The 14,954-nt window shown below is 38.0% G+C and overlaps 1 protein-coding gene across 1 annotated transcript in view; it reads right to left on the reverse strand.

Moving 5' to 3' along the window:
* The window catches only part of COL25A1 (collagen type XXV alpha 1 chain), a gene marked incomplete at its 5' end in the record, with an annotated part of 325,700 nt that overhangs the window by 145,038 nt on the left and 165,708 nt on the right, over positions 1-14,954 (reverse strand). The window contains one exon of the mRNA XM_035888891.1: positions 13,538-13,545. Coding sequence (XP_035744784.1) covers positions 13,538-13,545 — 8 coding nt within the window. The remainder of the gene's footprint in view (positions 1-13,537; positions 13,546-14,954) is intronic.

Consider the following 14,954-nt stretch of genomic DNA (forward strand, 5'->3'; position numbering starts at 1 on the left):
GAATCCAAAACCAGAATATAGTTCAGTGAAACAGCTTTTAAAATCCTAAGGCATTTACCAATCTCACTAGTCCATTTAATCTCCAAATCTCTAGACTATTCTTATAAGTTTTGTGGATCCACACATGAATACATCCAAATAAAACATTTTCCTGGCTTTCTTCTAACATAATTCTTTTTCAAGATTATAAAAGGATTTTTGCAGAAGCTGGTACCATGATGAAGAACAAAAATGTGTTTCTTTGCATTCCCATCTAGGGAGAAACAATTTGGATGTGATGGCAATACCAGATTACACTTTACATACCCTAAGGGCAGAGACCTAAAATGAGAGATCTCCAATCATATGCAGAGTGGGTTAAAAAAAAAAAAAAAAAAAAAAAAATCAGGATAATTGATCCACACAGCTGGAATTAGAAACGTTGAGGTCATTTTCTCTTCAGAGACCGGCTAATCAGTCAGACTACCTGAAAGAAAACCATAGGCCTCACTCAGGAGGAGTATTTCTATTAAAAAAGAAAAAAAGAAAAAAAAAAGGAACTACACCTGCACTTTCACAACTAGGAATGCAAACACTACATTCTGCATTACAAAAGTTACTGAAGGGCTGTATGTTACACTTTCTTTCAACCTTCTCTCTCACCTACGGAAAACTGTACCATCACCCTCTGAAACTAACTGCAAGTGGCAAACTAAGATTGTTCCAGCTTCTGGAGGCCAAAAACTCAATATACATATCTAATACTATTGAACAAAAACATGAATTTGAATGTGAGCCCTGAACCTCAGCATAGTCCTACAACTTCCATTTCACAAAAATCTGTGTACTGAGAAATAAAGAACTTCCTTAGCACCCACAATATGTCTCCTAATTCTTTTCTTCACATAGATCCCAATTCCACTTTGCCCTCTCATAGTAAGCAGTATTTGTTTTGGGGATTGCTTCTCTAGAAAAGTAGAAGAATCTACCCTTACCTTTGTTAATCTTAGTTGCAACTGATCTGGTAAAAAAAGGAACCGTTACAGAAAGAATATAGTGCGACTTTTTAAAATTTCTAAATTTTTCCTGGTTTTACTTCACTTGCTAAGAATTCCAAGCTTTCAAGCAGGAGCAAACAGCAGTTTATTTTGGTAAGAATATCACGTAGCAGCAAGAAAACAATTTCTACACTCAAAGCTTAATATTCTTTTCAACTGATGAGTGCTCACGTGCATGATACTGTTTTTCATCGTGTTCCTTTTGCGAGGCAAAACAGCAAAGGGTTAAATTCCTCTCATTTATACTGGGAATAGCTACCATGAATGTGTACAAAGCAATCCAAAAACAATTCTTAACTCAATGGTCCTCTGTTAGGTTATCAGTAGTATGCAGATCTCAATATTAGCAAAAATAATAAATGTTAATTGCTTTACCTTAAGCCAAACAGGAAAAAAAAAAAAACACCAACCCACTTTGCAAGGGTGATTTATGATCTGTATCCTACACAGTCCCAGAAAAAACTTCGACTTGACATTCCACACTGCTTGTATAAATCTTTCCTACCAGACAAGTAAGTTTGCTTTCACAAACTGCTTTAACTAATCTTGAGTTTGATATGCACACACGTAGCTGAGAAAAGGAAAACAAGAGCAGTCCAAACAACAGCCTAGTATTTTCCTTGTGATGCAAGAGGCAGGATGCACACTAAATGTGCCCATCCCAAAGATCCCCAGGAACGGAGAAAAAGTACTTTAAGGCTTTGTTCTCCCAGCTAACTTCTGGCGTTAAAAAAGAACCCCCAAAACATAGAGCTGAGGACCTTATTAGCTTGACAAATGCTAGCCAAATAATTTCTGGTGTAATTACCGGATGATGCTAAGCAGCGTGGGGCCCACTACAGGCATATGAAAGAACTTTTTGATTCCCAGTAGGGAAAAAGTTCCTTGTTCAGCTTTATAAGCAGAACCAGTTCAGGTGCCTGCCTACTCCAGATGTTCCCCTCCTCATATCGCCTCTCTCATAAATGGGAGCTGAATGCTGACTGCAGGGGAAAGCAGGCGTCCAAACAGCCTTCAAGAAAACGCTTCCACCCTGCATGTTCTGGAAATCACAGAACTCAACCACCTAGTCTAGCGATTTAGGAACAAGTCTCTCCAATGAAATTTTACACCTCCTGACCTCAGCTAGGATTAACAACACACTTAAACTCCCACATAGGAATACTCATTGGGGAGCTGCATGGGTAGTAAAGTTTTACGTATCTTTCAGCTATATCGAGTCTAAAATGAAAATGAAACGAAATAGTCCAAACGAAAAATCCAGTGTGAGAGAAAATGACGCATCATGTTCGCAACCCTCCTTCAAGATGAAGGAATCGATGACTTAAGAATTCTTATAAGATGGTTTGGGATTTCCCTTCCCATTTGTGACAGATATAAATAGTAATTAACTATAGGGTTTCTACTGCAAGTGATTTAACATTTTCTTTGAATCTGAAAACATTTTGTGAGAAAGTGACAGCTCAGGCAAATTGTCAGACGCATTTTTAAATATCACTGGTTACTCACTCTACATCCACATGCAGTTGTCAAATACAAATTGAGAAACAAGCCCTAGAACTACAATTCCTATCTACGTGTATATTGGGAAAACATTTAGAACACAATGTTTTTCTCCAGCATAGTTTGTTTCATAAAAAAAGCTATTTGTTACACTGGGGAGTTAAATCAGGCATTGCGAGGGAAGGACTGGGAAATTTCGAGTGGCGTGCCCAAAGAAAGGCAAGCAAGGATGATCTCAGGTACAGTTGAAGCATCAATTATGCCTGCCAAAGCATAAATGTGAAAATCATAACTACAGCTTTCTGCATACCACCTGCTTAGTTGCCAAGCTGAACTCAGTGGAGTAGCCTAGAGAGACATCAGAAATTTATGTATACTGTCAAATAAGTGACAAATCAGATTAATTCCTTTCTCCACCTATACATGCTTTATTATGAAAGAGGAGAAGGCAATTTTTAAAGCTACAGAGGAAAATACTGAAAAAACACATTTAATTGTTAAATTACACCTATCCTATCCATCTACCATCATCTGTAATCCTGTACGTATCCGATAGATACATGGGGTTGTATCATTTTGAACTGACGTCAGCTGTGAGCCTAATGTACACTGATTCACACTAGTGGTATCCTAGCATATCCTAGCATTATCTGCTTAGTTCTCATCACACACTGACATCTACAAAATGCCATGCAGAGATGTGGATTTTGCAATACAAGAGTTCTCTGTCCATTCATCTGAGGTGGAAATTGCTAGTTTAAAGAAGGGTCTTGGAGGATTCAGCATATGGTAACAATTCTATGTATTACTAATGATGCATCGAGGTTATCTACTATAATTTTGTTTTGTTATTCTACTATTTTTTTGCATCCTTATTTGTAATGCTATGTAGAAAATGGACTAAAATAATTTAGAAAGTTTAATAAGTTTAAACCAGAATATACTATGTAGGCAGGCATTTATTGCAGCACAAGTAATTTTCTTAAGTCACCATGTGAAGTTTCTACTTTAGCTTATCTATGGCAATTTCTTTTTATAATTGCAAGTGAGGAAAGGGGTAGAAATATCTTCCTATGTTGCTGGCTTTTGCATATGAGGCAGTTGTTACTTCACTGTCACAGTCACAGATAGGGAATAGCTTGGGGCACTCTGAGCATCCTCCAGGGAGCTGCAGGAACAAACGCTGCCTTCTCTTATTTATGCGGTATTACGTGAATGTAACAGATGAAAGCATCCATCCCATGGTTCATTCAAAATGAAAACTAGCTTATAAGCAGCTAATAAACATGTTCTGATGTGTAGCTTCAATTATCATCTGTGACACGGAATTAATAGTAACTGTAAGATTAAGAGGCCTCAAACTTTTTTGTTCAAGACAACTTTTATGATTATCTTCAATCTCTGTTCAAAATTCAGCATAAACTGATGAATTTTATTACATATTATTTACAGATCCAAAGGTCATAAAAACCATTATCATCTAAATGTGACTGACATCATTACAAAGGCCGCAGCTATTACTCAGCCAGCCATGTGAATTCAGAGACTCTCCCACAATTAGTAAGAAAAACTGGATGTTTATTTGCTGAGCATTATTAGTATGATCTCAGCTGCAGTATTTTTCTAAAAATTACTACATTCTTACAGCCTTCCCCTGGTTCTCGTGGCACAGAAGTACCACATAGTTAACCTGTTTAGCAACAAGCGTGTGTTGAGCCTGTTTAAATTAAAGCGTCTGTTTGGGAATCGCGTAACTGTTGTGGATTCTGCTATTGCATCACTGATAAATTCCAGTTCACTGTATTGTGACTGTTAGGAAGATTTCTGAGGTGCCATTGAAGCTTTCTAAGAACAAACAATTTGACACAACTTGCCACTATAGGCCTATTAACCAATACTACATGACGGCAACAACTGCAGACCAGAAAGGTGTAACTCAATTATTTTTTTTACAAAGTGGGCTTCATCTCTTGCCTATCTGAACATTACCCACCAGAACACAATTTTTGATCCTGCAGTTAAAAATTGCAATTAGGACCATATCTATGGTTTGATATCAAAGCAAAATTCATACTTAAGCAAGTCACCCACCTCTGGTTGACCTTTGTTCAAGGCTCACATCACATAACACAGGTACATCTTGAAAAAGGTCATACTGGTATCCATCACTTAAAGTGATCGATTCCAGGAGCTACAGCTACTATTGAGTACCGGACTTGACAGATGTATCCATGGAAAAGGCTGAAAGCATCTTTTGCCTACAGCTGTAGAAAACTGTCTTAACTCCACGTGTGAGAGCAGAACTGAATGCCATAGCCCCCTAACTCTTGTTCCTGCAGTTGCTGGCCCGACTATAATAGAGAAGCCCGGCTCTCATTAGAAGCTGCAGTGACAGGACCATAGCACTCATGTACAGCATACGAAGAAGTCTAGGGACTGGCTGTAACCAATTAGTATTGCACTCCATGTGAGCTGAAGTATGTTCTTGGAAGGCTCACTAACAAATAGCTTGTATACAGAGTTTTGGTGAACCATGGCAAGACTATTTGGAGCTCCAATTTGTTGCAGTGAATGTATTAATGGAAAGTGGTTATGTGAAATAAGAAAAAAAAAACCAAAACATCTAAGGACTTAATTTACACTCATCCTGAGTAGTCACTCATTTTTGGCTGAATCTAAGGCATTGGCATCAGCTGGCAACTTTCTGGAAAAATGGGCAAGGAGTACATGGTTATGAATGAAGAAATCTGTAAACCCGGTAACCTTTTGAGATGGACAGCTGATCAACTGTATCCCTTTGAAGAAAGAAAGAGAGGATTCTCTCTGCTCCCTGAGAACAAGGAAGATGGTTGAGGCAGATGGGTAAACTCATAACCTCATGTCTCCAAAGCCAATCACCTCTGCCAGAACTAAAAATAAGGATAAAGTATATTGAACTGAGAAAACATGTACTAAGATCACAGGACAAAGAAGATTTTGAGGTTCCAGATGTCTTGAATTTTCTGTGTATTAAAAAAAAAAAAAAAAAAAAAAAAAGCCTGAAATTCACTACCAAACCTGAAATTTATTGCAAAAGTTTGCTGGTATATGTTTAAGATGTTGCTTTGGTCAAATGCCAAAAATAAAAGGTGGTCCTCGAAGACACCTGTTGAGAAAAATAAATGCTGTAGAGTGGGAAACTTCTACAGGATCACCAACCCAAATCCTCAGGGTAAGGTCAGGAACTGACAGAGCCGCTCCTTGAGCTTAGACATTTATATTTTACTACAACTGTGAAAAAGAGGAGACCTGACCAGCTACTGGAAATACCACAGCTGTCGCAGAAGTGCTTAATACTGCCGTAGGCTGTGCTTAATCACAGATGAAAAACTCTTTGGTCATTTCTTCTCTTTTGATTATTCCAGTTATGTTTGTTTTACAGCAACTGAGCTGCCATAGTATCTGAGGATGAAAAACTGGCATTTGGATGGATTAATTTTACATACTATATGTTTTATTTACACTAAAAATAACAACAGAAAAAATACTACTAGATACATCTGAACTGGAACAAAAAGCCAAGCCAACACGCACCCCTTTTTTTGGTAGACTTGCACATCAAATCTGTTAAATGGGAGAAAATAAGTCTCTCCGAGCAATTATTTTATTATTTTTTTTAGCAACACTAACAGAGAAGAAATAAACTGCAAAAGCAGACATCCCACAGGACACCCGAATGAGAAAACTTTATGCATCAATTGTATCTCATTTCTTATGCTAGAAATCAATTTATGTCACTTAGTTTTAAAGAATATATAAAATACCTCCAAAATCAGACCGGTACTCCCCTAATTCTGTAGATGGCCTGGAATCTCCTATGAAAACTCTCCCAGAAACAAGGCAGGTTCCAAACCTCGGTCATAGCCAAATTACTGAAATGCCATACCCACAGCTTGTACTTCCAATCATTGGCAGCTCCTGTAAGGTGTCAGTCCTGATACCTCATGCACGGATGAGAAACATTCTCCGAGACTCATGCTCTCTGATGATGTGCGTGAATTGGAGGCAAAGACAAGAGGAAGAAAACCTCCAGGGTAACGTTCCCATGCAGGTAACCCTCCTGCTGCTGGCTCACAATGCCACCGGGTTTTCCCATTTTTAAACAGACAACACATATATAATATACCTGAGAATACACAGTACCTTTTGAGAAGTTATTGCTGATCCTGAATACTTGCCCCAAGGACCCACATCAGTATTTCTGTTTGGTTTTGCGGCTGCTTTATACTTCTTAAATATGAACAGGTGGAAAAGCAACCAGATTTCATGGTTGCTTAATGCAGCCACATATAAAGTAGCCCTCAAACATATCCTTGCCTAGTTGCTGCGCAGAACAAAGAATGAAAGCTCAATGCTTTGCCCTACCCAAAGGTGCTCTTTCCAAACTGCACAGGAAATTTACCCGAGTTTCATGATATGAAAGGAAGGATGGAGGAAGGAAGAGGGAAGGGTCTGCGCTACACTGCTGCTTACTACACATTTGCCTACACAACCCCAACCTCTAACTGCAGAGCCAGCAGAAAATGAAATATGAAGCACTGTCAAAGACAAAGTCATGTTGCAGGACAATAAAATGCCTTTTTCAAATTTCTCACAATGATAATTATCATGTTCTTCCAAACCAGGCCTATTTTTTCAAACTCAGACATCTCAGAGCCCTTCTCTGTTCCACCTGGAATTCTCTTGGCCTTTAGTAATACAGGAACAGAAAGGGCAGTGAGGAGGAATCAGAGCCTTCTAACAGCAACCTGAAATTCTTTACATATCAGGATAACAGTTTGTCTTAAGGTATATGGGGACATGTTTTTACAGATGCAAAAATCAGAAGTGTGATGATAAAGACATTTTCTAAGATAGAAGGAATTATAACAGGCTAAAGAATAATTGAAATTCTCTTCCTGTAGTCCTAAGCTTTGCCAGTTTATCTTCACCATTCAGAGGTGAGTCAGTCTTTCAAGAGCTAGGAAAATTTTAAATGAAATGACAGGTGAAACTGCAAACATGTATATTTCAGTTTTGAGCAAGTGATGATATTTTACAGTTACAGGAGCACAATCTCCAATTTAGACACATCCTTTTCTGCAAGAGAGGAATCTGTCTACATTTATTGAAGATGAACCAAGGCTATTAGGAGAAGTGGGATTTAGTACATGATGACCTGGAGCAGCCATAACCCTCCACAGCTCCTAAAGGTCTTGTAAATGCATCAGGTGCTCTGCAGACTGACATAATGAAAAGATGTAGGAGAAATTTCACCGATCCCCTCTTTTATGAAGCAACAGTATATGGGCATCTTCATAATCTGACACTTTATTCTGAAGATAATGTGGCTTTACCACCATATATGCAACAACTTCCAGGATGATTTACTTGGATGTTGAGCATGATCTGTATCTCAGCTTGGGAGAAGGGGTAGGAAAAATTTTTTCAGTCTGCTTCAGTTTTTCAATGGAAAACAACTTCTACCCATTCAACCAGCTTCTAGAATTCTTTTTCCCCAGCAGAGCACTACATGGTTTATGTATTTGGCCTCCTCACTGCATTCACAAGCTGCTGGGTTGGGGGGTGGCGGGGGTGGTGGGTTTTTTTTCCAATTTCTAGAATTATTTCTGAAGTGACATTGCCATACAAAATGCCTGCCACAAATACCTGTGTTCTCATTCTCCAACGTCTGTGAACTCTTTTGTTCTCTTTTATTTAAGATGATGTGATAGCCTATCTCAATGGTCACTCTCTGTTTTACAATCCTCTTAATGAGGAAAAAAAGGAGCTGTAACAGTGTACACTTTTTATAGTACTCATGGTGCCTTACAGAATAACCAATTAATCATGCTCTTATAAACCCCTTAATAACTGTGTTACTCATTAGCAATAAGTCCAGTTTATTTTCTTGACTTTTGATACCATATATTCCCAGGAACTTAGGTTTCTCACTGTAATTCCTTTTAATTTTATTATTATTTCTTAAGGTACCTTTAAAATTAGAATGAACACAGACAATGAATATTTAAGTCTTGGAGAAAATAGCTGCTGGCTTTTGTGAGATTGCAACGTTATGTTTTGGCCTATTGAGCAGAGAGCTTTTTTAGGTTATACGTGGCAGATATACCTCACTATCCTCACAGAACATCCTATAAAGTCCAATAAAGATTAAAGCAATAAGGTTTCTACAGGAGTTAAATAGGACTCTAGAGAAATAACTTTAAACACTAATAGCCTTTTCATAGAGCTCTACAGGACTGTATAAGTACTTTTAAAGTGCACTGCGCTTGCTGTTACATATTTCCCCTTCAAAGCAGAAGGATATGGCTGTAACTGAACAGGTCAAAACAGCCAGCCAAGTGACGACTTTCAAGAACCAATGCCAAATCCTATTTCCAGTCATTTTCAAGCAGGAAGAAGTGTTCAATCAGTGCTAAGCACTACTGAAGGCACACGTCTGCCTGTGTACGCACGGATGGCTGCACGCTTGCACAGAAATGCATTCAGACTAGAGTTTGCCCATAATAACGCCACTATCGGACCCAGCGATTTCAATAACATGGCTTCCAAGAACCTTCATTGTCTTCAGATCCCACAAGAAATCTCTTCAAGAAAACAGCTGGACCAGGACAAAGGACTGGGCCTTCAGGCTCTAAAGAAAATGATATTTTTAAACTGTTGCCATAGAGCTTTCAAAGCATGCATGAGTCCATCACTAATACATCCACTCCACTCATTTTCTCAACTTACACGTTAGGCCAAGAAGTTTAATCTATGAGGCTTTTGTGCTTTGCACAAAATAAACTTTACCTTGTGCGTTAAGGTCATTAACTGGAATGAGGAACTCCAAAGATACTTAATTTTCACTGAAGGCATGACCTAAGAGCCTAAGGGCTGGTTTGTTGTCACTCTGGGTCTCTTTTCTTCTGAATCCCAATCTTTGTATATAGAGATCACAGCTGGATGATGATCAAAAAAGGTTTTTTGGCAAGCTTTTCACGCCATCTTCTCCACACTTTTGTGCACTCACCTACACAGATTAAGCACCATAAGTGAAATTGGAATGGGTACTCTGAAACCTGATAATGGTTTCAGTATATCCAAGCAGATTTCTTGATACTGATGGTCCATTCCTCACCAGCTGACTTTCAACTGTTCATAACAGTAAAGATAGCCCTTGGATGATGTCTAATTGGTAAGATTTCTCAGTAAACTGCCACTACAGAAGATGCCCAGAGAAAAGCACTGAAATGGGCTGCATAAAAAGAAGTGTGACCAGCAGGTCGAGGGATGGGATTCTCCCCCTCTACTCTGCTCTCCTGGGAACCCACTTGGAGCACTGCATCCAGCTCTGGGGCCCCCAGCACAAGACAAACATGAACCCGTTAGAGCAGGTACAGAGGAGGGCCACAAAAATGATCACAGGGATCTCTCCTATGAAGAAGACAGTGACATTTGGGGCTGTTCAGCCTGGAGGGGAGAAGGGTCCAGGGAAATCCTATTGTGGCCTTTCAATTTATATAAAGGGGGCTTGTCAGAAAGATGGAGATATATTTTTTTTTTTTTCTACCAAGGCCTGAAGTGACAGGACAAGGGGCAATGATTTTAAACTAAAAGAGGGTAGATTTAGATTGGATGTAAGGATGAAATTTTTTACAATGAGGGTGGTGAGACACTGGAACAGGTTGCCCAGAGAAGCTGTGGATGCCCCATCATTGGAAATGTTCAAGGTCAGGTTGGATGGGCCTTTGAGCCACCAATTCCAGATGAAGATGTCCCTGCCCATGGCAGGGGGGTGGACTAGGTGATCTATAAAAGTTCTTTCCAACACAAACCATTCGGAGATTCTATGATTCTATGAAATTGTCCTCTACCTGCAGCTGTTCAAGGTATGCAATTTAAATCTACTATTCATATCTACTATTAATATCTATCTATTTACTGAAAAATTAGGCTGCTTTTATATGAAATCCATAGGCAAATATGGGAGGGCCCTCTGTGCTATATTCTCAAGTGCACAAAGTAAGATCATCATCATACTTTAACAGTCACTATGTTGTGCATATGTACTATGTCTGAAATGTATCCACTAACACATTTTGTCACTCGGTTTCTAATACATACGTGACAGTAGTCATATGCTTCTTTCCTTGAATGGGACTCTGCAGTCAGCTTGCCTGACTACTCAAAAAAAATATAATATTAGTAGAATTTAGAAAGATGCATTATTTCATATATATATATTTTTTTAGGAAATAAATCCTGACGATATGAACGAAACTGAGATAAAAATTATTTGCATATATTATCAGAAAATTACTCTGTGATAGACAATGCAGCCAACTGCTAGGACTTCTGTAATAGCATTTTACTTTGCTCGAAATGCACTGAATGAAGTAGTCAAGAGAAACGGGACAGAGTTAAAAGAAAGGACTTTCTTTGAACCTGAAAGAGGTTCATATGGCAACTGTACAGCTTTCTAATATGGAAAATTGAGATGCAGTATCCTGCTAAAGAATTTTTTAAAATTAGAATAAAAAAGAATTTTGTATGCAAGAATGGAGAAGCTGAACACAAAATATGTACCATATCAAACAATAAGTGCATTGCATTTATGCATTGTAAACACTCATGTTCTTTTTATAAACTTCTCAAAGGTTTGGGGGGGTGGTTGTTTTTTTTAAAGGAAAGTCCTACGTTTTGTAGGCCTCTGAGAGACAGAAAAAAAAAAAGAAAATCTTTTTGGTAGTAATACAGCAAACCTAAAATACAGCAACATGATTTTAGAGTAATACAAGCTATCATAAACATATGATGAGTTACCGGATAGCCATTTCGCCCTGGTAGACCCTGGTTGAATGAGATGAAATGGTATGACACACATTAACAACACAATCATGACATATGACATAACAAACATGCAGAGTACATTACTGGCAACTTATAATTTTGATATCTATTTTTTTTATATGTGATGATATTACAAACCAACAAATACAAAATAGGTACTACATAAGGAAGAAATGAGGCTTTGGCAATGGAAATTATATGTTTTAACTTAAATAAACTTTCTAATTAAAAGGCTACTGGCTACTTCGGATGCTCACTGAAATTCCTTTTGTTATGAAGAGAATTATCCATGTAGACTGAGGGGCAATATGTGGTTAAAAGAAAAAAAAGTTTCAGTGCCCAGGCAGTAAATTATTAGACACATAGGCTACCACTAGAACATAGGTGCCAAAGAAGAAATTTGAGAGAATGCTATAACAGATCACTAAAAAAAAAAATTAAAAAAAAAAAAAAAAAATTGAAAGCACCAGCCTTTGACTTCTATCACATGTGACACTCAGTAGTCATGTACAAGGAAAATAAAGAGAGCACTGCAGCAGCCTTTGAAAATACAACGTACACCTAATTCCATGCAGTGCTATGTGGGATCTACAAATATTTGCTACTTTAAATGAAAATGATTACCACAGTCTCCCAGGTGAAAACAATAACTGAGTTCATAACAGTTGCCCCTAGTCAGACTGTGTCTATGAAAATAAAAAAGTGAACTAGGAACAGAAATTACATTTTTAAATGCCTCATAGCAAGATGAAGTCTTGTAAGTTTTGAATAGGAAACTTGGAATTTTAAGTCAGATACTGCTTAAAATTATTCAGTCTTGGAAGCTATTTCAGGTTTGTATTAATATTGCCACAATCTAGACTTTTTTTTTTTTTAATGGACCGACACTAAAGCAGTAGGGAGCTGAAGTCAACAACGTTCATAGAGGCACACAGTGAACTCTTGCCACGTTGTCTTGCTACAGGAAAATCACTTGTGTCATGATTTATGATTGTTCTTTGTATTTCATGTGAAGACTGCAAAAGAAATTGGGGAAGCCAGTGTTTCCTCCAAATAAACAGCACTGTTACGTATTAAGCCTGGCTTTTCATTGATGGCTTGTTAAATGAATCTGCCACTATGAACTGCTGAGCACATGGTCAAAATCTTTGAACGACAAGTAGTATCACTGCTCAGTATATACAGTTTACAGTAAAATCATTACGGCACAGCAGAAATCCAACATATTAATTCATTATTCTCAAATATGCATGTAGCATAGAATAGACAGATAATCAGGTCCTTAAAATACTGTGGACATGCTATAGCTATCAAAGAAAAAAAACCAATTAGAAGTCTGCAAACACCGTAAAAGAATTACTGTTTTAATGGTCACACTTTTACACCATATGGTACACATAGATGGCATGATAAATACAAATGTTTGAGACGTATGTGTTCAGTCCTGTTCTTCAAGTCAGAATTTTGACCTATCCTGGGAATATACAACAAAGCAAACAAACAAAAACCCCCAACCAAACCCCAAAACAACCATAAAACCCCAGAAGAGAGAAACTGTTTTCTTACAAACAGGATTAGCAGAAGATTCAATCAATTCACTGAACCGAATAGTATTATTTAATATTGATTTTACACAGGCACTTACTGGCTTCAGTAGCAATTACACTGCACTGAGCTGGACCGCCTGTCTATCCCCAAAGAACAAGGAGCCTGTACCCCAAGAGTTTGTGATAGCTGCAAAGGAAGCTACTACCCAGCAAAAGGCAGAGTTACCAAGTCTAGATTTAAGATAACAGACTCGCACATTTTTATACCTCAGTAAAATATCTGTTATCAAGTCATGAGCAAAATGAACATAACATACTTACGTGGAATTGCGATCCAAACCACTATCATCTGGAGCGCTGAATATAAAGCTTTATTGGTTTAGAGACTTTTTTCTTAAGGAACTTTCTGATTAAATTTTTCAGCTCCAAGACAATTAGTGAGTGTTTACACTGTGTAAGTATAAATACCAAAATTCCCTCTTGATGATACATGATCATTTTATCATGGTGATAACTTAACAGGATCTAAGAGATTTCTCCCTGATTCTGGAAGAACCAACAATGTATCACTGTACTTACAGGAGGTCCTGCGGGGCGGGGGGGAGGGAAAAGTAAGCTTATGAAGTTATTAAAGGAAGACACATATGTACGAAGCCAAGCACAAGGCCTCAGGATTGTAAGTGAGCAATGCTGCTAATACACTGTACACGTTTTTCCCACTCGAGTACTTTTTAGTTTTGGTTGTGCTTTGCAACTTTTGAATGTGGTTAATGGCTAAATGCATGCGCTTACCTTACCAATTCTTCAATTACAGTCATGCAATCTTATGCAAGCTGCTTCTCCATCCATTTCCATGCAATTTCATGCCAGTCCAAAAACACCAGCCATGGACTACAATTCATTTTGTCAGACTCCACGTAAAGCACGTGCAACCACATCGCCAGTTGCGGTTAGCCGCACAGTTGGCATTTGATCACAGCTTGGCTGCAAAATTGCACAAAGTACCCTTGGCATTTAACCTTGGCATCTTGTCAAGACATACATGAACCAGCATCTTCCAGCCTTCCAACTTGGCCTCTGAGGGGAGGTTTCAGTGGCCACCTGACAGTGCTGAACTTTCTTTTCATCACCTTCCTTTCTCAAGGCACACATATAAAATGTTCCCTATTAAAATGTCACACTTTGTGAAGTGATATTTACACATTTTTTCAATTATTTAGACTCAAAGACTTTTGTATAGCAGCTCTTGGAAACATTATCAAAGGGCCACAAATCAAATCTACTATTTCAGTCTTATTAAGTTGAGCAGCTGCAGCTCCCAAATCAATGGCATTTCATTAAGCTTTTATGCCTCTCTCTAATTTCTGAATAAAGTGAAGTGCAAAAGGAGTATAAAACAGCAGCAGCTGTACTTTGAGATTGCTTTTAATATTGACAGCCTTTTGGTTTTAACAATGCAATTTTATTGTCCAGTAACTAAGGCAATTTCTTTATCCCAGTAAACATTCTTAAGCAGTATTTTAAGGTGCAGGTCTGTTTTTAAATGAGAGATCAATTTCCTCTGTTAATAGTTTAATATGTGTTTATTTGAGATGTAAAATGAATCGACGAGCATCCTGCAAAGTAATTGCCAGGATCATTTGTGAGACAATCTTCAACCACAGAATTTCTTTCTGTACTGTAGCATTTTTCTCTAAGCTAAATACTAATCCAGCACTGAATGGGAACACCAAGGTGATTTACATTAACCTTTGGCAGGGCTTGGCTTCAGTTCTGTGATGCAGGAAAATATGGAAATAGTTTTTAAGAGCCAGATAAACGATCATTTACAGAGATAAGAAAGGCTACATCAGATTTACAGAGATTAAGTTGATTGGAAGATTTTCCTAACTGGCAGATTAGATGAGAGAGCCAAGGAGATTAGAAATGCTCATTTTCTCCTGCATCGCCTCCAGAAAGTTCACCTTTATGAAAGACTCAATCCCGCAAGGTAATC

The sequence above is a fragment of the Egretta garzetta genome, unplaced genomic scaffold, assembly GCF_000687185.1.
Source record: "Egretta garzetta isolate BGI_Z169 unplaced genomic scaffold, ASM68718v1 scaffold41, whole genome shotgun sequence".
Classification (NCBI taxonomy): Eukaryota; Metazoa; Chordata; class Aves; order Pelecaniformes; family Ardeidae; genus Egretta; species Egretta garzetta.